The 23,846-nt window shown below is 43.9% G+C and overlaps 3 protein-coding genes and 2 non-coding genes across 5 annotated transcripts in view; 3 read left to right on the top strand and 2 right to left on the bottom strand.

The window, feature by feature from the left end:
• dctn1a (dynactin 1a) overlaps positions 1-1,330 on the bottom strand; it is a 28,445-nt gene extending 27,115 nt beyond the window's left edge. Inside the window, exon 1 of the mRNA XM_077010466.1 lies at positions 1,196-1,330. The gene's annotated coding sequence lies outside the window, so the exon portion shown is untranslated. The remainder of the gene's footprint in view (positions 1-1,195) is intronic.
• A 2,837-nt stretch (positions 1,331-4,167) lies between these two features.
• Positions 4,168-12,970, top strand: patl1 (PAT1 homolog 1, processing body mRNA decay factor). Its single transcript, XM_077010422.1, has 18 exons — positions 4,168-4,304; positions 5,319-5,418; positions 5,799-6,205; positions 6,384-6,464; positions 6,592-6,792; positions 7,121-7,222; positions 7,349-7,435; positions 7,620-7,831; positions 8,012-8,162; positions 8,313-8,430; positions 8,602-8,699; positions 8,819-8,878; positions 9,000-9,145; positions 9,312-9,471; positions 9,594-9,719; positions 9,824-9,915; positions 10,025-10,174; positions 12,566-12,970. The coding sequence occupies exons 1-18, from the start codon at positions 4,290-4,292 to the stop codon at positions 12,585-12,587; spliced, it is 2,328 nt and encodes a 775-aa protein (XP_076866537.1). The 5' UTR covers positions 4,168-4,289; the 3' UTR covers positions 12,588-12,970.
• Positions 12,971-15,420: 2,450 nt separating this feature from the next.
• Positions 15,421-15,493, bottom strand: trnak-uuu (transfer RNA lysine (anticodon UUU)). The gene has a single exon. It is a non-coding gene; the product is annotated as a tRNA-Lys (tRNA).
• A 561-nt stretch (positions 15,494-16,054) lies between these two features.
• On the top strand, positions 16,055-16,146 carry trnar-ucu (transfer RNA arginine (anticodon UCU)). The gene is given in 2 exon segments: positions 16,055-16,091; positions 16,111-16,146. It is a non-coding gene; the product is annotated as a tRNA-Arg (tRNA).
• Positions 16,147-16,632: 486 nt separating this feature from the next.
• dnaja1 (DnaJ heat shock protein family (Hsp40) member A1) lies at positions 16,633-23,671 on the top strand. Its single transcript, XM_077010416.1, has 9 exons — positions 16,633-16,790; positions 17,520-17,673; positions 17,864-18,050; positions 18,473-18,577; positions 18,823-19,050; positions 19,614-19,728; positions 19,879-19,994; positions 20,167-20,267; positions 21,168-23,671. The coding sequence occupies exons 2-9, from the start codon at positions 17,542-17,544 to the stop codon at positions 21,393-21,395; spliced, it is 1,212 nt and encodes a 403-aa protein (XP_076866531.1). The 5' UTR covers positions 16,633-16,790; positions 17,520-17,541; the 3' UTR covers positions 21,396-23,671.
• The last annotated feature ends 175 nt before the right edge of the window (positions 23,672-23,846 follow it).

Genomic DNA, 23,846 nt, shown 5'->3' with positions numbered 1-23,846 from the left:
TCTAAACTGATTTATAAAATGCAAAAACAAAATATGCTTTCTCCCCTTAAATAACCACTTGGCACAGAGGGAGGGGACACTAGCCTCATGTAGCCAAGGGGCAATCTGGAGTACTGTAGACAGCCCTGCACTATAAACTACACCATAGCTCCCAGATCTCACTCTGGACGTGGGTGCTGCTTACCCTCACCTGGGCTGTGCTGCTGCTACAGGCAAGGTAGAAATGTGTCCTCCACAATGTGAGTGCTACAAACTGAACTGTAGTTAGTCACCTGATCATAAAAGCATGGCAAAAGTGTTGCCTTTGGTTTTTGGGGAAACGCTACTCCATCGGTTACTTTTTTCCTCCCTGATTTTTCTGAGTGTCAGATCTCTGTGTGGTACTCGCTCATATGCCCATATAAAGTTACAAAATAGGTCTACAAACACCTTTCACGTTTGGATCATTTATTTAAATAGCAAAGCGAAAACTAATTGTTATTTAAACATCTTCTATGTAATTTAGAACCTATTTGCTGTTATCCCAGACAAGACCTCACCCTAGAAGTCAAACAAAAGCGATATAGCCAGCATAGGAAACGACAAACATCGACGAGATGTCACTTGCCTAAAGTTGACATTGGTATGCTAGGACACGACAGCTAGCTGTCCAAATTCGTCTAGCAAGCTCGTTGTTGTTTTCTTTTCTGACTGCCCATTATTAAAGAAGTTGTGCAGTAACGTGGGATTTTAATAGACAACATCATCTACATAACTATCCCTCCCGCCCTGCTGCTAAAATTACTAGATAAAAACAAAGTAGCTACGTTAGCTATCCTCGATTGCCTAGCAACGTCTCAATTCAGCTAGGCTAACTAGCTAGCTAACCAGACAGGTTCGGTACACGTTGCCTATGAATACATAAGACAGGTTGTAATAATTACATCTTTTTTAATATTCACTTTCGAAAGACTGCAAAGGTCAGCTTTGTGGCAAGTAACCGAATGACAACTTTTTAATCTGACGGGCCTTAACTCACTAGCTAGTCCTCTTCGCTAGCGGGCTAATTAAGGCAATAGCTGACGTTATTAGCAGTGATAGCCAGCCAGCCCGCAATGAACTAAACATGGGCGACTTCAGTGTTTACCCGAAAACAATCCTGACTAACTACCGATTTGTTAAATATCGTTAACGGTATGAAATAACGGAACATTACCTCTCAAAGGACAATAACAACTTGCAGTGCTGGAAATCGCCGACGAAAGCCGACTGTGACAAGTGGGGCGTTATGACATTCTTTGGGTCAAAACTGCGCATAATTACGCAATTCAAACTAAACATATTTTGAGAAGTTTATTGATAGGCCCAAGACTTTTGCATGATGTTACAGGACAAGGAAATGTCAATAAATTATTGTAAAAAAACACACACACAGTTCAATAAATAAATAAATAAATAATAAATGGAACACTAAAATAACATCCTAGATACTATTTCCTAGGATGAATTATGTGATCGGATACAAAGCACTTTGTAAGTCGCTCTGGATAAGAGCGTCTGCTAAATGCCGTAAATGTAAATGTAGATCTCCATGAAAATATTCCAGTTGAAAATCTCACTATATATGTAAAAATGTTTTGGCACTAAAGTAAGAATGGAAAATGTGACAAATTACAAATGGTTTCTCTATTAAAATGGTTTTGTCTCCTTCAATAAGAAAGCTGTATACATTAAATCTACATTTGTAGTCAATTACAAATCTTATAGAATAAAACTACTGCAACTGCAATTACAAAGTCTGCCATGAGGGGGTAGTCTTAAGGAAGATGAAACATAAGGGAGATGAAACCCCGTAAAAGTTGCGGGGCAGCGGTTCTGAAGCTGGGTACCACTGGCTATGGTCTAGACATTAATCATTTCAGGCAGGTTACACAGCCTAGCAAATTACATCAATTAATGCTACAAGGGCATCACTCCTAGGCATTTATTTAATGAGCATACTACTTGTTCTATCAGGTGTATTAGTCTTTTTGATTAATGAAATGAAGCAAATATTGATTTGCGACTGCAAGACACTCAGATGATGAACCATGCTCAGAGGGTCATAAACGCACTGGAAAGGGTTACCAATTACTAAGTTGGTGTGTCAAATCTGGCCAGTATCCTCTTTTTTCACATGTCCAACTATTCAGTGTTTCAGTATTTTTTGCAGAACTTGCTGTTCTCTAACAGTGAGCTTAATGGCAAAATTAACAGCAAAAATCAGGAGTTTGAGCCACGAATTGACCAATACATTTCCTGGTTCATTTAGAATTGGCATTTAAACAACATCATTCTGTTCACATTTTGATAACATGAGACCAGGATCTGGATGATGAATGCCACTCCAGGCACATTTAAGGGAGGTGAGAGGCACCCAACTGTCATATCAGACCATTCGAAACTGTGTACATCAGAGTGGCCTGTGTGCTAGACAAACTTCAAGGGTACCTGTCGACACCACTAGGCACAGGCATTATCACCTGATGAGTGTTTGGTGGTGGTGGAGTTACAGTGTGGGCAGGTGTGTCTGGTCAATAAAGAACTGCCCTACACTTTGTGACAAGCCCATACTACTTGAATAACATCATGAATCCAGTCATTGTGCTTTCGATGGACAACACAGGCCTACTTTCATGGAAGGCAATGCTCCAGCTCGTCGAGGTCGCATCATTAGGGGACGGCTGCTGGAGACTGGGGTACCTCAGATGGAGTGGCTTACTCTCTCCACACCTGAATCCCTTGTCATTTCTTGTTGGGTTATACCCACCGCTGTTGTTGGCTTTTGTTTCAATAAATTGAATTGTTTGAGATGCAGAAATCACCATTGCATGCTTCTACCCAAATGCCCTACTTTCTTTTACATTTTACATAAATTTCATAATAACCTTGTATGCAAGCGGACAAAGGCTTCTCGCACCTTTGAATCAGATTTTTGCAAAACACACACAGAACAAACTCTACAAGTCAAGAAGAAACTACTTGCCATCATATGTATGTCAACATATGTTCTTCTCTATTGCTCATTCTGAGGGCTGTGAAGCACATTAATCCATTATGCACTGGTACAATCAGGAGTGAGGAAAGGACTGTGCATCATTAAGACAGATATCCAAGTTAGTGCAGAGCCACACATGAGTTCACAGTCAAGAGTACAGACAGAGCAGTGACACTACAGGTCTGTTCAGGCATAAGAGCGCTTCATTAATCACACAGTTTTGGTTTGTGTTTACTTGACAACACTGAAAAGCATTTGTTTTTGCAGCTTTGAGAATCCCATTAGCCTTTGTTTGGTGTGCTTGGTGTTCTTGAAAACAGATCTTACTCGGTTCAATGGGGTCTACCTTGCATTGTTGTTGGACTTTTTTGGGGGGGGGGGGTTCTGCTTTTTATGTAAGTTAGGGTGATTGACTTTTAATCATCATCCTTTCTTAGTGGTAAGCTAGCTAGACTTTTTAGAACTCTTGGGGATTTTGGGCCTGTTTATCCAATGTCATACTGGTATATGACAAAGTTTACTAAATATAAAGTTAACATTGTTTTTCCCTTGCTTTGTCATTTTCTTTCACTTGCACAAACGCACACGAAAACATTTCACGCTCTGTTCCTAATCCTGTTTAGTAGCTGCTCTATATCCTCAGTTATAGAAAGAAGTACATCCTTTTTCTGGACCTGGGAGGGAGTGTAGAGAGGAGTCTCCTAAAGTTCATCATCATCTCCACACCTTGAGCAAGTTCAGCTCCAACATAATGATGTCAGGGTGAAATGAGACCCAGTTGAATCAACAGAAGGCGGAGATTAACAACGTTGTGATCTGGATCAAAACAAAAAGCACATGGCTGCAAAGAACTGTGATGCCAGAGGAGGAAACTGTGACAAGACAAAACGACATTTTAATGGTGAACTGATTTGAAACAAGAAAAAAGACATGACCAAAATAATCCTGCCCCTGCTCCTGAACAAGGTTCACTGTGTCTTAGAAATTGCATGAATACGTAATGTTAGAACATATTTTATAAATAAAATTGCATACATTTTAAAATCTTGTGGTGCTATTTCTCTTTTACAAATGAGAACATGAAAAAGTCCGTGTATTAAAAATAACATGCACGGAACACTAAAAATCTGAACCCAAAAGGTTAAGCGTTCCTTGAGACTGAGGGACTATATGCGCGTTCACAAGAAGCTCGAGCTGCGTAATGTGCGCGGTGCCTCGCGCAGTTGTGGCACAGTGGAAAATTGAGCTAGCTAATATTTCTTATTGACGATACATGTTCCGTTTTCAGGTAAAATTCACCTCTGTGTTGTTGTATACTCTAAAATAGTCTACTTTTTACGAGTCAGTGGTACAGAGTGTTCTAGGCCGTGCGTGATCGTTCTCGTGCATTTTAGAACATTGTTTATCGCTCGCTAACACTAGCCACATTTAATGTGCGGCCTAGCTAAGCACCGGTGTTTACTGGTGTTGCTCGCCGAAAGTGGCACTAGCATGCCGGTATGCCCCAAGTACAAGAAAAGGTTCCTTCGTTCCAGCTTTTGAAATTGTAGCATAAGTCAAATAGCTAACTAGCTACGGAGCTAAATGTACTTGATTCCCGACACAAGCTAGCTGTATATGGTTAGCTTAACGTTAGTTTTATACCTAGCTGCTGGCTAAGAAGCGAGCTAATCAACTAAGTTGCTTGTAAACGAGCTAGCTAACCAACTAAGTTGCTAGCTAGCTAAATATTACACACCTAGACAATATTATTTATTTTGTTTTCACGCTTTTGTACATTTTTTCAGTGTCCTTATGAGGTCGAGGCATGATTCCTAAGATCATTTGCTCATGCGGCATATCGCTGTTGACCACTTTAACGGACATGCCTGTTATCCAGAGTGAACTACGTAGGGGTTTACTTGGTGGATTTGGTATTAACCAGGGACTTGATGAATAACACGAGGTTGTATTGGTATTCGTTGTCTTTTAAACCAGTTTTCATATAAGGTCAATGGATAGCGAGCATTTAGAGTTCACGCATCTGCACATTTAGTTCGCTATCTTGGCTAGTAAACTATCTGCGCTCTAGACACTGGATGGGGTTGGCCAAAGCTCGGCGCGTATGCTTGACCTAGAAAGACTGTCCAGTACACGACATAGAGTCCAGTACACGACCTACAGCGCCTTCATCTCGGTTCCGTGTCCTTATTAAAGCTGCGTTTTGCGTTCATTGATCATCTTTGTGCTTCAGGTTTCTACTCGTGATGAATGTACTCTCTTTCTGTTCCTCACCCGTCTTTACATTTCTGCTCGGCTCCAGTCCTTTGATGATGACTGCACCCTGGAGGAGGAGGGGCTGGTAGAAGAGGAAGATGAAATCGACCAGTTTAATGACGATACTTTCGGGGCCGGCGCGATCGGTAAGTCTGCGGTGTTCGTGCTGCTCTGAAGTGGCTGGTCATGTGTCTTAAGTGTTACTTGTCCAATGGACCAGTCTGTTGGTGGTGGTGTTTAAGCATATGATTTATCCACAAAAACATTCATTATTAATTAGTTATTACCATTTGTTATTTTTAGATTATTAGCTATACCATTAGTAGTACCATTATGGTTCATTTTCATTTTACCAGATGCCACACTGACAGTGTATTAGGTAGTATGTCCTGCACCAAAATTATCATGACATGCTATAGATTCAGTTTAGCTAATCATCAGGCTGTGACTGGTGATGACGATGCTTCTATTGTCTTTTAAATTATTCTAGGTCGTGTGTAATAAAGGTGACTCTTCTTGTACACAGATGATGATTGGCTGGAGGAGCACGCCCGTCTGGCCGAGCTGGACGAGCGAGTGCGTGACGGGCCGCAGGGCGTGGTTCCCGACGGCTCCTCTCCTGTGGCCCGCCCCCCTCCGGCAGTAAACGTCCCTCTCCCTTCCTCGCTCCCTCCTCCCTCCTCTTCCTCGCCTCCTGCGCCGGTGTTGGAGGAGAAGGGTGGCGGTGATCTGGTGGAGTCGCTGGCTCGCCTCATCCTGGACTCCGATCCCGCCATTGCCGGAGTGGGAGCGGCTGAGCCAGACAGGTCCCGCCTCCCCATGGCGCCTCCCAATCAGACGCTGCCCTCAGCATTGATGGGCATGCCCTCGTCGCTGCTAAGTTACCAGCAACAGCAACATCTGCTGCATAGAGGGACGTCATCGCTGCAGCAGGTGAGTGTTAACTGTATTGCAGAGCGCATGTGCAGCCATTTTGACAGAAGTATCCACCTCGGTGACTATAATGTCCTAAGAGCAAACGGCAGATAAGTCATAACTGCTTAAGATTTGTGCACTTTAAATAGTGAACACATGATGAAATTACATATGAGACCTTTCTTCCTTGGAACAGATGAGTTCTCACAGTATTTGGGACAGCAGCGTGGGTTTTGGTCCTGTTAGTGTTACCCCTGGTCTGGTCACTCATATGGAGGTAAAACACCCATAAAACTGCAGATATACATGTCTTTACAGATTTGTACTTGCTAAGGATGGGCTCTTTACAGGCCGTGATCTTTATCCCTCACGGTTTACATGGTACCTCCTTTTTTTTTTTGTAGGACTCTCCTTTACTGTCCATTATCAAAGAAGTAGGGCTTCCAAAGCGGTCTCCTCCAGTCAACAGGGAAGAGGGCCGGGACTTGTCTGAAAGGGTTCCACCTCCTCGTTCCTCCTCACCTGTGATTGGGAGTCCACCTGTACGGGCAGTACCCATCGGAACCCCTCCCAAACAGCCCATGGGCCATGCCATAAATCAACAGGTATGTCTCGCATGGTTTTCGCACCTACAGCTTCATAGCTGTTGATGTATGTTCTATATGTCCGTCGCCCTGTGACCGCAGGGATGTTTCCTTACCCTGCCTTTCTGTCTAAGTCCTCCAGCCAACAGCCATGCTGTGTTCGAATGTTGTGCTCCTGTTTTATTTATAAGCTGGATGAAAAGCCTCGAATGCAGGCTACGCTCTCAATCGTATGCAGGGCTCTGTGCCTGTGGTTTCTCCCGGAGCCGTTGTCGGTGTCTGCTAGCTGTCTAGGATTGTGAAGAGTGTACAGACATGAGCCCGGTATATTCTCTCTCTCTCTCCTCAGATCCACCATCCCGCCGCTGTGCACGTGAGGGCACCAGTGCAGCACCGTTATCCCCCTCCCTTCCCCGAACGCCTGTCCCCCAACACCCTCCTCAACATCGCCGTGAGTGACCCTGGAAGCACGCTAACCGGCCCCTTCACCCACACTCGGCCAAGCCACATGCTGCATTTGGACGTTGTGTGTATATACACAGTGTGTGAGCTCTCTCTCCCTCTCCACCTCCCTCAGAACTCTCCTCTGTGTCGCCCTCCATTTCCTGCTGGTGTCGGGCCGGTTCTGTCTCAGATACAGAGAGCCCAGTTGCTCAACTCTCAGGTAAGGTTGTTGTTGTTGTAGTTGTTTTGCTTAATTTATTCGACAAAGGTATCCTCATCATATTTGGCCCATTTCATTTGAAGCATAGATCAGTGGCTTTTTAAAGATGCAATAATTAAATTCTTCCCCCCACGAGGGGTCAATGTTTCAGGATGAATCTTTTTCCACCCCTTTGCTTTCCCAGGTGGGTCCTTTCTCAAGAGGTCCTGGTCCGGCGCCCCCGATTTTGGCAGGCGGCAGTGTGGGTTTTAGGCCATTTTTTGGGCAGCCTCCCCCTAGAGTGGGCCCCCACGCACCACACATCCCGCCTCCTAACCACACTCCCATTCGCCACAACACCACCCACCTCCACCCCCAGCACCGCAGGATGCTCACCCAGAGAATGCAGAGCAGAGGGTGTGTGTGTATGAGAGAGAGAGACCTGCATAAGAAATATACATATTTAAATAGGTTTTTAAGTTAGTGATATTGATTTAAGATGGCTTAGCTTTGTCTTTTTACTCTTGTGTACTGTGAAAGTAAAGCTACAGAATGCTCCGCTTGTCCCTGACCTGATGTTTGTCTGCTGGCCCACAGTGACCGTAGTGGGGGCAGAGGGGCGGGAGACCGCAGAAGCAGAGACCCCTACAGTAATCTTATGACCCAGAAAGAGAAGGACTGGGTGGCCCGCATTCAGATGATGCAACTGCAGAGCACAGACCCTTACCTGGACGACTATTACTACCAGGTACACACACCCATCCTCACACACTTAGGACCTCATCTGACTAGTCAGCATTTTCCCAGCAACTCCCAGAACCACACAAGCTCTTTGTCTTAGGAGTGTCGTGTCTAACTCTCTATTTCTGTCTAACACTCTGTTTATTTATTCATAAAGAATTATTATGAGAAGATGGAGAAACGTCAGGAACGAGACCGTGACAGCAGCAGAAAGGAGCACACCACCAAACTCATCACCCCTCAGGTGGCCAAAGTTGAGCACACCTACCGCCCAGGTAAAGGGCCCCGACCTGGCCTGCCGTCATACCATAAACACAAGTCCCTCCGCAAAAGAGCACGCACCAAATGGCGTAAACGAAGTGAAAAAGAACCGTTTCAAATTCAGTGATTAATGTGTGTGTGTTTGAAGATCTTCACTGGGCTTGGAACTTTGTCTGTGTTTGCAGTCCAGTTTGCAGGCTCCCTGGGCAAACTCACCGTCTCCAGTGTGAACAACCCCAGGAAGATGATCGATGCGGTGGTTACCACTCGCACTGATGATGAGGTGTGCAGTTGTCTTGTTTTGGCCTCGTTATAATCAGCTGTGTTGGTTCACGAGCAGATATTATAAGGCCCCTTTTCTCCTCCCACGTGACCTTCGTGTGCTTTGATCCATCTGCACAGGAGAAGAGGGAGAAACAGGTGTGGAACAAGAGACGACAAATCCTCCACACCGTGGAGAAGGTGAGGGGGGGGGGGTGTATGAGCAGGGAGACACCAGGAGACACACTGCTTTGAGGTGGTGCACAAGTTTCCCTGACACGCTGTTGAGTCATGGACTGATCTGATACCAATGCGTTTCCAGATGTACAGCCTGCTGCTAGAGGTGCAGGACTTTGAGAAGAAGTTTCTGCAGACGCCCGAGGAGCAGAGAGAAGCTCTACTGGAGCAGCACAAGACGCACACGCTGCAGCTCTATAGCTCGCTCCGGGAGAAGGAGTGGGACGACCGGTAGGGACTGGGGTGTGTGTGTGGTGGGGGGGAGTGATGGATTAGATCATTCTGGTGAGGAGACATCAAATAAATCAAAGCAATGGAGAAGTATTAATCTATGGGTTCATAGGCCTGAGTTTTCTTTTTGTTGTTGTTGTTGTTGTGTGTGTATGTACGTGTACAGAGTGAGTGATGAGCAGTGTCTGATGATCATGTCGGTGCGTAAGGGGAAGCGGCTTGTCTCTAGGCTCCTCCCGTTCCTGCCCCCTCCTCAAGCTGCTGCTGTTGTCATGGGAATTGCTCGCAACCTCCCGGCTTTGGCCAAGAAGGACAAGCAAGATCAGGTAGCGCTTAGCTGGAGACAAGGCACTCGCAGCCTGGGCGTTCTGTATCAGGAGGGCTGTGGGAGGTGTCTGTTGGTGGCAGTTGCTACATGTGCTTAAAGCTCCGCCCCCTTCCCACGTAGGTCCTTTGCTGGTTGGTGGAGCCGGTCGCAGCAGTAATCCAATCCATGTCTAGCTCCGCCCTCACCGATCTGCTGCAAGAGCTTCAGGGCAGCGAGGGCCAGTTCCCCCGTGTCCTGCAGAATAAGGTAACCGCCGTCGTGGGTTAACGAGGTCCTTGAGAAGAAATGGCGCGTAGCGGCTGCTGCCTGGTGCACTAACGCTGGCGTGTTCTGCACTCTGGCCCCCTCAGTTTGGCGTGACGCTGCTTTACCTGATCCTGAGCGAGGGGGAGAGGATGCAGAGCTCCGACCCCAAGTGCCAGCTGATGGACGACAACCGCTGGTAAGCGCCCGCTCGTTCGTCTTGCCGGCGCCCGCCACACTCCTGCCCTTTGACCCCGGCTGTGGCGAGCGACGGGGTTGGTGACCGGCTTCTTTCTCCCTCCCTGCAGGACAGAGTTGGTGTTCTCTGTGACGAGGGAATTGTTAAAGGTCCCGTCCTCCTCCCTCTCTCCTCCTCTCTTCACTCCTCCCAACCTGCTCTCCCTCTTCTCTCGATACGTGGACCGGCAGAGGCTCGAGCTGCTACAGGAGAAGCTACAGTGAGCACATACACACAAGGACATGGCCTTTCTCTTAACCTGACGGATATAGATATGCTCTTACCAGCCAGTTCATCCAAAACACCTGCCTCGTAGGCTTACAGTTGTAATCTAGAGCTTGTGTCTTGTCATGGACGATATGTTGGCCGTCCTGTAGCCCTTTGTCAGGGGTCAGTTTGCAGCCACAGAGTTGCTGTTGGGCTAGAGCATGGGGACATTACGGATGGCAACAGACGGACTGCCATCAGCAGCTTTACCGAGTAATTAAAACCCAAGGTCACTTGATAGAATGTAGAGCGATCACAGACTGAGTGATGTATTTGGTGTATAACTTGCTCAGTTGATACTGTAATTGCGGTACTTGTGTAAAAAGATCAAGTTGATCTTAAACGAAAAGGTCTTTGTACTGTGATTGCCATTCTATGTTTGTGTAAAACACATGAATTGCCAGTGCACATATAAAAACAAAACCTTGCCTTGTCTACAGGGCAGTACAGTCACTGGTAGGCCTGTCACGATAACAAAATTTTCAGAACGATATATTGTCCCAGAAATTATTGCGATAAACGATAATATTGTCATTTTAAAGTTCCATTATAGAATTTTTTCTTGCTTCTGGGCTCCCCAAAGGAGCTTGTGCCACAATAATAATACAGTAGCATAATAATACAATTACACCAGTTTGCAGTAATGTAATGTATTGTAATGCTCATGGGGTCATATTTGAGCTTGACCACATATCTGTAGTAGCAGAGTAAAATGAGATGTCTTTAATCTCCTTCAGAACGCCATCTTTCACTTCATTATATAAGGTTGGAATGGCAGTTTGGGAGATAGGTTTTGTTTGGCAGTTCATTCTGCTTGTCAAACATTTGCAGCATGTTTATAAATGTTTTCTTTTCGACCGTATTTAACGGCAGCATCTCTTTGGCTATATAGCAAGTTAAGCCAGGTTTATACTTGACGCGGCGCAAGGGTCCTCTCGAATTTTGTAATTTTGCGCGCACCGTGCCTCAGCACAATGAACAGTCATGTTTGCAGGGTTCATACACCTTTATAAGGTGGAATTAAATCACTTGTACGTCACTTTCAAGGTCCATTTCAATATTTCCCAGCACGTTAAACTTAATAAAGTTAACTATTTATACATATACTCGAAATGATTCGAAATAATTCGCTTTTAATCACATTATTTATTGGTTGTTTATTTAAAAAACGTCCAATCTTAACGTCTTCACGTTCTCTCATGTTTCGTCCTGTAATTACAAGAGTAACATAATACAAGAGAACTGTTCAGTCGGACAGATATTTGTTGTGAAACGAACAAATTCCAGCACTTTTCAAACCAGGTGGGCGGAGTCGCGCTACGGGCACTATAATAAACAACCATTAAATAATGTGATAAAAAAGCGAATTATTTCAAATCATTTCGAGTCCTATTAGCCTCGAATACGTTTGCAAGCTAACACATCTCCTGTGTGTGGAGTAGTGATGTGTCGGTCGCGAACGAACCGGTTCAAAGAGCCGGCTCTTTTAAGTGAACGACGAGAGCTGGTTCCCCTCTAAGACCGAGCCGGTTCCTGGTTCCCCTCTAAGACCCCCAATTGACCCTGGTAAGACCCCCGGTCAACAAAGTACATTCGCCACCCCACCGTCAACAAATTACGTTCGCCGCCCCCTCAAATAAGGAGCCATTTGGGAGCCGAAAGAGCCGACTCTTTATGAGGAGCTGAGCCAAAACATCCGGCTCCCTAAAAAGAAAGTCCCATCACTAGTGTGGAGGCAGTTATTGATGCATACGCTCTCCGTGTACTGCACTCATTTCCTAACCGGTAGATGTCCCTCTCTGATCACAGATTCGTCTTCCCTTAAGGGGGGAGGAGGGTGCGAGAGAGCAGCACTACGTGCCTTTCTGAAATCTCTCGTAGTTGCGGTTTATTCTCTTGTAAACAAATTTGCGGGGAAACCCAATGGCCAGTTATTGACATCAGCAAAAATGATCGCGGTTTAAAAAACTATCGTATGATAAGTCGATAATGTAATTATCGCGACATGCCTAGTTCATTGGTGTTTTGAGAGGAGGTGTTGCACGGTTTGGGAGTGGTAATATGGAATGATCCTGCACTCTAGACAGTTTAGTACATGACTGGCAATGCTGCATATGCCAGAGGCAATGTGTACAGAGAGAGAGAGAGAAATCCTAGTTGGAGAATGTGATTCTGGAAAAAAAAAAAAGTTTTTGCAGAACATTAGCAACCATTTTATACTCTTAGATTTGTAAAAATATTTTTGTTGTTTGTTTGGATAAATGCAGTGAGGTGAGGATTGTAAACTAGGTTTTTGTGTGGATAACTGATCCTAATTTCCAATCTTTTCTGTCTTTCTCTCCAGGATCACTGCCTTGTCCAGGTAGAAGTTACTTCCCACATCAAGTCGCTGTTGAAGAGAGACTGTTAATGTTTGTGAGGATGTGTACATGCATATATGTATACACAGATTGTGTGTGTGAGTGTGGGAGAGGTAATTAGGGCTGATGATGACGACTATGACTTTAATCCAGCAGAAAACTGTCACTTTCTTATTTTCCCCCTTGTTATTATGTAGGTATGAGTGTGTGTGTGTGTGTGTGTGTGTGTGTGTGTGTGTGTGTGTGTGTGTGTGTGTGTGTGTGTGTGTGTGTTAGAGAGAGTGTTAGATTGTGGTTGAAACTGAGAAAGTTAATCTGCATTTTTAATGATCTTGTTAACACTGATGCCTGTGATAAACATGAAATTAAAAGTATTTCTATTGTATAAAACCGAAATACTAATGTGGTATTTTGCTGTTTCTTATCTGGTAGACCAGTGATAAGGACAATGGGATGCAACTATGTTGGGACCTCTGATGGTTGCCATGCACATAGTGCATGGTATAGTGCATGGTATAGTGGTATAATGATGTGTTATAGTGATCATGTTGTGTGATGGTGGTCATACAGTGGGGAAAATAAGTATTTAGTCAGTCACCAATTGTGCAAGTTCTCCCACTTAAAAAGATGAGAGAGGCCTGTAATTGACATCATAGGTAGACCTCAACTATGAGAGACAAAATGTGAAAAAAAATTGAGAAAATCATTTTGTCTGACTTTTAAAGAATTTATTTGCAAATAATGGTGGAAAATAAGTATTTGGTCACCTACAAACAAGCAAGATTTCTGGCTGTCACAGACCTGTAACTTCTTTTTTAAGAGGCTCCTCTTTCCCCCACTCATTACCTGTATTAATGGCACCTGTTTGAAGTCGTTAACAGTATAAAAGACACCTGCCCACAACCTCAAACAGTCACACTCCAAACTCCACTATGGTTAAGACGAAAGAGCTGTCAGAGGACACCAGAAACCGAATTGTAGACCTGCACCAGGCTGGGAAGACTGAATCTGCAATAGGCAAGCAGCTTGGTGTGAAGAAATCTACTGTGGGAGCAATAATCAGAAAATGGAAGACCTACAAGACCACTACTAATCTCCCTTGATCTGGGGCTCCACGCAAGATCTCAGCCCGTGGGGTCAAAATGATCACAAGAACGGTGAGGAAAAATCCCAGAACCACAAGGGGGGATCTAGTGAATGACCTGCAGAAAGCTGGGACCAACGTTACAAAGGCTACCATCAGCAACACACTACGACGCCAGGGACTCAGATCTTGCAGTGCCAGACGTGTCCCCCTGCTTAAGCCAGTCCATATCCAGGCACGTCTGAAGTTTGCTAGAGAGCATTTGGATGTTCCAGAAGAGTATTGGGAGAATGTCATATGGTCAGATGAAACTAAAGTAGAACTATTTGGTAAAAACACAACTCGTCGTGTTTGGAGGACAGTGAATGCTGAGTTGCATCCAAAGAACACCATACCAACTGTGAAGCATGGGGGGTGGCAACATCATGCTTTGGGGCTGTTTCTCTGCAAAGGGACCAGGACGAGTGGTCCGTGTACATGAAAGAATGAATGGGGCCATGTATTGTGAGATTTTGGGTGCAAACCTCCTTCCATCAGCAAGGGCAATGAAGATGAAACGTGGCTGGGTCTTTCAGCATGACAATGATCCCAAGCACACTGCCAGGGCAACAAAGGAGTGGCTTTGTAAGAAACATTTCAAAGTCCTGGAGTGGCCTAGCCAGTCTCCCGATCTCAACCCCATCGAAAACCTTTGGAGGGAGTTAAAAGTCCGTGTTGCCCGCCGACAGCCCCAAAACATCACTGCTCTAGAGGAGATCTGCATGGAGGAATGGGCCAACATACCAGCAACAGTGCTGTGTGCCAACCTTGTGAAGACTTACAGAAAACGTTTGACCTCTGTCATTGCCAACAGAGGATATACAACAAAGTATTGAGATGAACTTTTGTTATTGACCAAATACTTATTTTCCACCATTATTTGCAAATAAATTCTTTAAAAGTCAGACAAAATGATTTTCTCAATTTATTTTTTCACATTTTGTCTCTCATAGTTGAGGTCTACCTATGATGTCAATTACAGGCCTCTCATCTTTTTAAGTGGGAGAACTTGCACAATTGGTGACTGACTAAATACTTATTTTCCCCACTATATAGTGTAGTCCAGCAAAGCATATATAAGCATCAAAATGAACCAGAGGTGCACTGTCGCTCTACACGTAATTCCTGACATGTTAGTTAACTCAGAAAAACGTCTTCTCACTCCAATAGTAATTTCACATCTTCAATGGACTACAAGTTCTGAACATTCATTCCACAGTAACAAATTCTAAAATTAATTGTGGATAAAAAAGCTGATTAAATGGGTACATTTTTAAATTTTATTAGGGCAGTCATGGCCTGGCGTTTAGGGCACTGGTTTTGTGACTGGAGGGTTGTGGGTTTGATTCCCAGACCTAAGGCCATGACCGAGGTGCCCTTGAGCAAGGCACCTAACCCCAACTGCTCCTCAGGCACCGGGCTAGGGCTGCCCACCGCTCTGGGCACGTGTGATCCACAGCCCCTTAGTAATCACTAGTGTGTGTGTTCTGACTGCACCGATGGGTTAAAAGCGGAGGACAAATTTCGATTGGGGTGTAAAAATCACAATCGACAAAATATGGCACGTTTACATTTATTTAATTAGTTTAGGTTGTAGAGCTAGTTATGCAATTCAGAATAACTACCATAGTCACAACCATAGGACGTTATTTGTTTTGGCGGAGAGGTAGTATGGGCCGACTGTAACGCACATACCTGTGTGACTAAAAAACAATTCGCCCGAACAGGGACTTGAACCCTGGACCCTCAGATTAAAAGTCTGATGCTCTACCGACTGAGCTATCCGGGCTCTGGATTTCACTCAATTAGTAAATTTCAAATTGTGCACTTCAATGGAAAAATTAAATACGTTTGCGATAAGAACGTTTTGTAATGATGATAAAAATAGTTTTAATGTTGATGAAAGTCCAGGTTATTATATTTATCTATAATGTAATACAGAAACTAGTACCAAAAGTCACACGCCTAAATAACAGTCCTGTGAATGCAAGCAGCAGCGTAGGAAGGTTTGCTAGCTAACGTTAGCTATTAAACTGATGTCAAAACGATATTGAAGTTGCTTTCTTGTTTGCAGCTCCTAGTTTGCCTGTACAAGGCATTGATTATCAATTTTATGATAATCAATATCATAATTATCATATTAATGTAAAACGTGAAATAATGCTTTTTTATTATTAATTCCAGTAGATAAAATTTAAGAGTTGCGTGCGTTTGAATTTGAAATACCAGAAGATGTCGTAAATGGGCTTTGAGCATTCGAGAAAACATATATAAACAAATGTAAACACAATACCGCGTAAACTATAAAATGACTGTTTCAAATGAGACATTCCTAAAGCGATCAACAGGTGGCTCCGTGGCGCAATGGATAGCGCATTGGACTTCTAGTTAAGCACATAAGAAGTGATTCAAAGGTTGTGGGTTCGAGTCCCACCGGAGTCGGACTTTTGTGTTATTTTAGAGCGTTTAACGTCGTTCAACTCCGGTACCGCCATTGCGTTTTAGTTAAAGCCCATTATGCAGAAGCAGCTGCACGTCTTTATAAACCTGTCCACATTATATTTTAGAATCCTATTAATTTAAACATGCGTACATACCCATGTGGTGCTAAAGTTCCGAGAGTGTATATCAGTATTTTTTTAGCTTCCTAATTTCACTGCTGCCCTAGCTATGTAGGTTATCCGTCATTACTTTACAAATGTTATGCTGAATAACATAGTCTAACCCAACAGGCTGTGTTGAAGCATAACATTATTAATGGAGACTAGATTTCAACATAAATATCCTTTATTTTCGGGGAGAAAACACTAGACGACCACACTGGCAGTGCCACTAGCGACACATTACTAGTTCTAGTACAGTACAATAATACAGTACTATTTCACAGAAAAGTGTATCAGGTGCTTTCATTTCCCACTGCGCATGCGTATAGCTAGTCAACATCTTCCCGCATTCAGACGCTCGTTGCTCACGCGGACGGGAAGACTCGGCTGGAAGGTTCTAGAAGTTCTCCGTCCACCGGTTGTACAGGAGTCCGCGATTCGATGAGAAGAGAGTGGCCAACGCTGTTTTCCACAGTAAAACCAGTAAGACATTTACTAAGAGGAAAACTTTGATTAGGTCGCATCTATAATATGTAAAATTGTTTTACTAGAATGACCAGATCAGCCCATGTAGGTTAGTAGACAAGCTAGTTACCTAGTTAGCGCCTTGCTAGCTACGTTTTTTTTATTTTAGCGTACCTGGCTAGCTCGCTAACAAGCTAAGTTGTCTGGGTAATGTATTTAAGCACTATAGCTAGATAGCTAGTTAGCTTCAAATAGCTGGCGAGCTAGCTAATGTTATCTAGTAGTAAACTGATAGGCGTTGCTTTTGTGACTGAGCAAGTATCTTCTGGCGGGGTTTACGAATACAACATGGGTTTTGCTGACTATACTAGGGTGTGTCGTTAAGATGCTAGAAATCAGATTATTTATACAACTAGCCGACGTACGCTAGCTAGCTACTTACGCAGGTGACCTAGCTATGCTAGCTAGAGTCAGCTAACCTTTTCCCGGACTTGAATCTAGTTAAACAGATATCCAAACCTCAATTTTTACAAGTCAACATTTAATTTTTCTCTTCGGCTAACTACGTACGCTTGGTGGCTATGTATAAGTTTTTATTGCATATGTGTAGTATTTTAGCAAGCTAGATAGATAGCTTAGTTGTTATAAATGTCAGTCGTTGGCTACAAATGTTTGTCAAGGCGCTACAAAAGTCGAATTGGTGTCCTATCAGTAGTTTGTTTGTTTGTTTGTTTTTATTTTTCACAGTTTAATCTGCTGGCTAGCCACCATGGTGAAAGAGACTGGGTTTTACGATTTACTGGGCGTAAAGCCTAGCGCTAGCCCTGACGAGTTGAAGAAAGCCTATCGCAAACTGGCACTGAAATACCACCCGGACAAAAATCCCACCGAGGGGGAGAAGGTAAGTGGCTGGTTATCTTGGATGTGTCCTCAGGACGTTTTCGTGTGAGGTTTTCATTGCTTTTGCCATGAGCTGATATGTGATAAGAGGATTGTACGGCGTAGCAGATGGTGTCAGAGGTCACTCACGTGATGGTAATTGCTGTCATGTTGTAGCTGATTCGGGCACGCGCCTATTCCCGTGCCTGCAGTTTAAACAGATCTCTCAAGCCTACGAGGTGCTATCCGACGCCCAAAAGAGGGAGGTGTATGATCGAGGAGGAGAAAAGGCCATTAAGGAAGGTGGGAATGGAGGTGGTGGGTGTGGCTTCAGCTCCCCTATGGACATTTTTGATATGTTCTTCGGAGGAGGGGGTCGCATGCACAGAGAGAGGAGAGGTACGTGACTTTCTACAGCAAGCTTGTGGGGGGGGGGGGGGGGGGTCAACTACACTTAATTTAGATGTGTATATCATACAAACACTGCAGAAGTTTATGTGACAAACTAAGGATGCCACAGTGGAAGAGCATGTGTGATTTTAAAGGGCTTTGTGTCATCAAAGTTTTGGGTGGCGACTTGAATTTGGCCTCCACGGTATCTGTAGTATTGTATTCGGTTATGGTGTTCAGAGTTCTTTAGGACCAAAGAGCTTGACTTGTTTTTTTGTGTAACATATTTGCAGCAGTAGTGATGACCACAGTGTCTGAGATCTGTAGCTTTATTATTATATATTATCATCACCACATCTTGGTCACAATTCAGTGCCCTAGTGATTAACCCAGTCACCCAGCAATAATATGTGGTTGTTTTGTTTTCACAGGGAAGAATGTGGTGCATCAGCTGACGGTGTCTTTGGAAGACCTTTACAACGGAGCCACAAGGAAACTATCTGTTCAGAAAAATGTTATATGTGGGAGGTGTGAAGGTAAGAGAAAAAATAAGTAAAAATATCTTTTAGTGGGAGGGAGACGAGACAGCTAGGGAACACTGCAGTTTCACTCACTATACGGTTTCTCCTAGCCTTTTTTTAAAGCCAGGAAGTTGCCATCAGTAAAGCTAGACCTGGCTGATTGGTAGGACTTCATTGTCATGTGCGGCGTGTCCTTTTTAGCAAATGCATAATGCAGGTCTTGCACACTCCTACCCCTCCACCTCCTTCTCCACCCCCAGGACGCGGTGGGCGTAAAGGGGCAGTAGAGGTGTGTCCGTCGTGCCGGGGCTCGGGCGTCCAAGTGCGGCTGCACCAGCTGGCCCTGGGCATGGTGCAGCAGATCTCCACCATCTGTGGAGGCTGCCAGGGTCAGGGCCAGCGGCTCCACCCCCGCGACCGCTGCAAGGCCTGCTCAGGACGCAAGATCCTGCGGCAGAAGAAGATCCTGGAAGTGCACATCGATAAAGGTCAGCAGAACTGGGGGTCGGGACAGCAGACAGCGGACGAGTCGGCTCTTATTGACCTTACGATTCTACGTAGATTTAAGTGGCATCATTTCCAAATAGGCCAGGGGTGCCCACAGTTTTCAGCTTGCGAGCTACTTATAAGATGACCAAGTCAGAAAGATCTACCGGGGTGGCGGCGAACGTAATTTGTTTAGCGGGGGGGGGGGGGGGGGGGGTGCGAACGTAATATGTTGAGCGGGGGGGGGGGGGGGGGGGGTGTGGCGAACGTAATTTGTTGAGTGGATTGCAGATTGGCTACCGTGAATGTCAATCAAAATACAACCGTCAGTGCAGATGTGCGATTCATCTACTACTATTTTATGTGACGCGATCTACGCACATTCCTTCGCGATCGACCGACACTTCCTTCGCGATCTACCGGTCGATCGCGATCGACGTAATGAGCACCCCTGAAATAGGCTATACATGGATATTTAAGTACCAAGATTGCGGTTAGTGAGGACATGGTCTTAAATACATCAAAATAATGTTTTTTGTTAACCAGGAAGATGCTTGTTTGACAGGGATGAAAGATGGACAGAAGATCGTTTTCCATGGAGAAGGAGACCAAGAACCTGGCCTTGAACCAGGAGACATTATTATCGTCTTAGACCAGAGGGAACATTCCGTGTTCACGAGGTCAGTCTGAGGTTAAAATACACATGTGGTATATGACAGTTCCTACTAAACCTTTCTGAGGGATGGTATTCAGGTGTTCATTTTCATTTTCTTCACACAAGAGCAACATTTCATATGTGTAGTAACAATCAACTTGTGCATTTCATGCAGGCAAACAGGAGACCTATACATGACCATGGATCTTCAGCTTGTCGAGTCATTGTGTGGTTTCCAGAAACCCATCAAAACCCTGGACGGCAGAACACTCCTCATCACGTCTCATCCAGGTACACACCGATACTGGTGCATTACAGCGCTCACTCCTTACACCCATTCACAGAAGCCTCATTCATAGAAAGACAGTTTGAACCAGATAGCAGTGACCGCTGTGCCTAAGAAGCATGAGGACAAAGGGGTGTTGTTGCTCACGCCCGCCGATGTCGCATGTCTCTCGATCAGGCGAGCTGATCAGACCCGGCGATAAGAAGTGCGTGCTGAACGAGGGAATGCCCACGTACCGTCGGCCGTTTGAGAAAGGCAGACTCATCGTCCTCTTCAGTGTGAGTGTACATGCAACCACGTTTCTTGTGCTGCTGTGTCATTGCATCTGTATATTGCCAATTGGGTAACACTTTACATTAAGTGTTGACTTACTAACGTGAAGTAATGCATTAGTTAACATGAACAACACATGAAGTAACACATTAACAATAATTAACTAACGTTAAGAAAACGTAACAGTTGCAGCTCCTGTTTTGGCTCTTTGTTGCTCGCACCTTTTTAGAGCATTAAGGCCCATTCACACCCTACGGTAATTACGGATACGGACCCTTTCGTCCGGTTCCGGGGGTCGTTTCATCCGTCAGTGGGTCCGTTGCCAGAGCGCTTACGAATCCGTAGTAACGGAGCAATATAAACCGGAAATCAGGGGGCAGTAGAGAGTCAGAAGCATCGGAAGTACACCAATTCGGGAAAATCAATGAAGAAGAGCACTGGACTTTAAAAAATGGCGCTCGAGTTAGAAGAGAAACTTTGCGAGTTGGAGCAAAAGGGACTAAAGAGCTATGCTGATAGATTCTGGATATTTCCAAGTTACCCATTACTTATGTAGGTAAATCAATACAATGTAATATATTCCTATAAGGTCGCACCAAAAAAGGCACAAGCAGCAAAGAGCCAAAACAGGAGCCGCAACTGTTACATGTTTACTTAACGTTAGTTAATTATTGTTAATGTGTTACTTCATGTGTTCATGTTAACTAATGCATTACTTCACGTTATATAGTAAACACTGAATGTAAAGTGTTACCGCCAAGTGTGACACTATTAAAATGTCAAATGGACACATCCATCATTATAAAATGTTTTAATAATTTACTACTATTACACACACACACACACACACACACACGTGTGCTTTGTAAAGCCTGTGTGCTGTTTTTGATCATTCCAATGATCAGGTGGTCTTCCCCGAGGCGAATTTCCTCCCTTTAACCAAGCTGAAGCAGCTGGAACAGTACCTCCCAGACACGCGGGAGAAAGACGAGCCGGACAGCATGGACGACGACCTCTACATCTACGCTGACCTGGAGGACTGCGACCCGGCGCACGAACGACGCCGCTATCACTACGTCGAGGAGGAGGAGGACTTCCACCCAGGTGGAGGGGTACAGTGCCAAACCTCATAGAGCTTCCACTGCTCCAACCGAATCACTCCACAGCTTTGCTTTTTATTTTTTATTTTTTTGCTCATGCTACACGTCTGTAATCGTGGAGGAGAAAAGAAAGATGCCAAATCCTAATTTTCTCAAATCGAGCCTTTGGCTGAAGAGCAAAGACTCTCTTAACTTTTGTGAACGGGAACAATCCTGATTTTTTAAAATGCTCATGGACAAGTTTTACGCTCCAAAGCCTTTTGGAGAGGTGATTTTACCGCGAGGATCTGTGAGGTATTTATGGCGGCTGTGGTGCAGAGTCTCTGAAACGTCTCTAATATGGGTACTCTGTGTAAGGTGTACGGTGTTGTTTCGTGTCGTATTCAGATGTCCGTGTAGCATCCTGGCGCGGTCGCATAATTGAAAGCACACAGCTGGCCCGTCCACATGCGATCTCACGCCACCGCGAAACCTTAAGCCGTGTCATGTTTATGCGGTTCCGTCTGCTTGAACTCAAGCTTGTGCCCTACAATGCGCCGTTTCAGTGGTGAAAGATCTCATCACACACGGCCAGTGCGAGCCTCGCTACTCCAAAACATACGACAGCAAAAAAAAACTTTGTGCAAATGTCTAAACATAACAAAGACTTTAAAGAGGCCTCTGCAGTAGGCATTGGTGGAAAAGTAAACTAATTTTGGTGCATTTTGGTCAGTAAAGCCTTACTGCTGTTACACACAGCACACTGAACAGAACACGTGTGAGGAGGATGCGGCATACGTGTTCTGAGCAGGGTCATCACCATGGTGCACATATTCCAAGACCACGTTTGTAGTGATGTCAACGCGAAGTCTGAAAAACCAGTGATATGCGCTGTCTACTGTTTTTTAATCTCTTGTATGTTTTTTGTTTTGCCTGTTATTAAAAACCCCTAGATATTTTGTTGCTTGCAAATTGTATGTAGCTAAAAGTCCCACAAACCAGCCTTTTAAATCAAATTAACAAATTTTAGTATTTACACTTTGGTCTGTATTTTTTGTTGTTTTGTGGGTGTGGGTGGTTGAAAAAGATGTGTAAACAGGTGCTGGAAGCAGGTAGAGAACCACCATGGCATCGGCGGTGCATGACACATCTGCTGGAGCGCTGTGCACAAGTGCTTGCTGGGAAAACGTGGTTTGGGGAGTCTTGCATGTCCTCTTTGATACAGGGGTAGTCCTAGAACAGTGCTGCTATCTTCAGTAAACACTGTACATGTTTGCATTTTAGTTACAGCAAAATAAAGTTTCTCACTTGCACAAAAGTACGTTCATCAGACCACATATTTTAGTGTCATAACCTTAAAGCTCCAGTGTAAAACTTAATTTTACCCAAAATCTTTTTGGAAAATACATGGCCAAGTCTTATTCTTTCTTGCATATGTTAATATGGTTTAAGTAAGCAATTTTGTAGCATTTATAAGTCCAAATCATTGTGATTTGCATTACTTCCTAGTAAAATATGGGCTTGGTTTTATGGAAAAGATTTAGGTGAAATGGTACTTGCTAGCTACATTAGCATTCTAGCTCCAGTATTAAAAGGTGGGTGGTGGTTATACATGAATCCCAGGCTGATGGACAACAATTAGGGTAAGTGGAAAATTTCTGTTGTGTTCTTTTCCACTGATGTTTTCCATTAAGTGCTCCATGTTTGCTTAGTTGTCAGTGTTTTTGCTATTTTAAATAGACCTCTAAAGTTTCCATTACTGTAATCTGTTAACTGAAATGGTAAAGAAATTCGATACATTAAAATAAATTTTTCCATGTTTAGATGCATTTGCACAAATGTCTTATGACTTATAAAATGACTTATTTATTAGCATAATTGTCCATATTTAAGTGATTTAAAAACGCATATTTCAAAAGTGTAGCAAGTTTATGTAACAATTTTTTTCCATTCATAAAAGCATGGTTTTTTATTTTAATTCATTTTTATCTTTTGTCTCTGGACATTGAGTCACAAATTTCTTCACCTGCGAGGCCTTACTAAATATGTGGCAAGGCTGTCTTGTGCTGTGGCTCTGGGTTTTGCAGCAAAGGAGACACATTCAGACTCATAATTTAAGAATAAATTAAGAAGTCCCAACATCACCGTGTCCTTGTGCAAGGATTTTTTGGAATTTGTCTTCACTGTGCCCTGGGTCTCAGGAAATCATTGTGGTTGGTTGTTTTTTGATCTCATATTGTTGGAGCAGATCTGAAGGACAGAAGTACGTTTCTGAATCTGTGAAAAGTGTAGTCTATGTGTAAAAAAAAAAAAAAAAAAAAAGTTTATTCCTGACCAATAATGTAGACTTTGTACTTTAATTTATGAATAAAACTGTCCTTTACCTGAACATCCTGGGGGTCTTTGGAGTCGTTTCAGACAGGTGTGAAATATACAAAGCTCAGTATTTCAGTAACCAAACAAGAAGCCATGGTTACAGTTACCAAGCAGTTGTGGAGGCAAACA

The sequence above is a fragment of the Brachyhypopomus gauderio genome, chromosome 1 (assembly GCF_052324685.1).
Source record: "Brachyhypopomus gauderio isolate BG-103 chromosome 1, BGAUD_0.2, whole genome shotgun sequence".
In the NCBI taxonomy this organism is placed as follows: domain Eukaryota; kingdom Metazoa; phylum Chordata; class Actinopteri; order Gymnotiformes; family Hypopomidae; genus Brachyhypopomus; species Brachyhypopomus gauderio.
Note: the sequence above shows the minus strand (reverse complement) of the source record. Positions and strands in the feature narration are given on the sequence as shown.

What these genes read in the sequence shown, in the direction of transcription:
- patl1 (XM_077010422.1), top strand. An exon ending in GTCTGGTCACTCATATGGAG is followed by an intron (nt 6,465 to 6,591) that starts GTAAAACACCCA and finishes TTTTTTTTGTAG; the next exon opens with GACTCTCCTTTACTGTCCAT. An exon ending in CCCAGTTGCTCAACTCTCAG is followed by an intron (nt 7,436 to 7,619) that starts GTAAGGTTGTTG and finishes TTGCTTTCCCAG; the next exon opens with GTGGGTCCTTTCTCAAGAGG.
- dnaja1 (XM_077010416.1), top strand. Translation starts at nt 17,542, where the DNA reads ATGGTGAAAGAGACTGGGTTTTACGATTTACTGGGCGTAAAGCCTAGC. An exon ending in TATATGTGGGAGGTGTGAAG is followed by an intron (nt 18,578 to 18,822) that starts GTAAGAGAAAAA and finishes CTCCACCCCCAG; the next exon opens with GACGCGGTGGGCGTAAAGGG. An exon ending in GAACATTCCGTGTTCACGAG is followed by an intron (nt 19,729 to 19,878) that starts GTCAGTCTGAGG and finishes CATTTCATGCAG; the next exon opens with GCAAACAGGAGACCTATACA.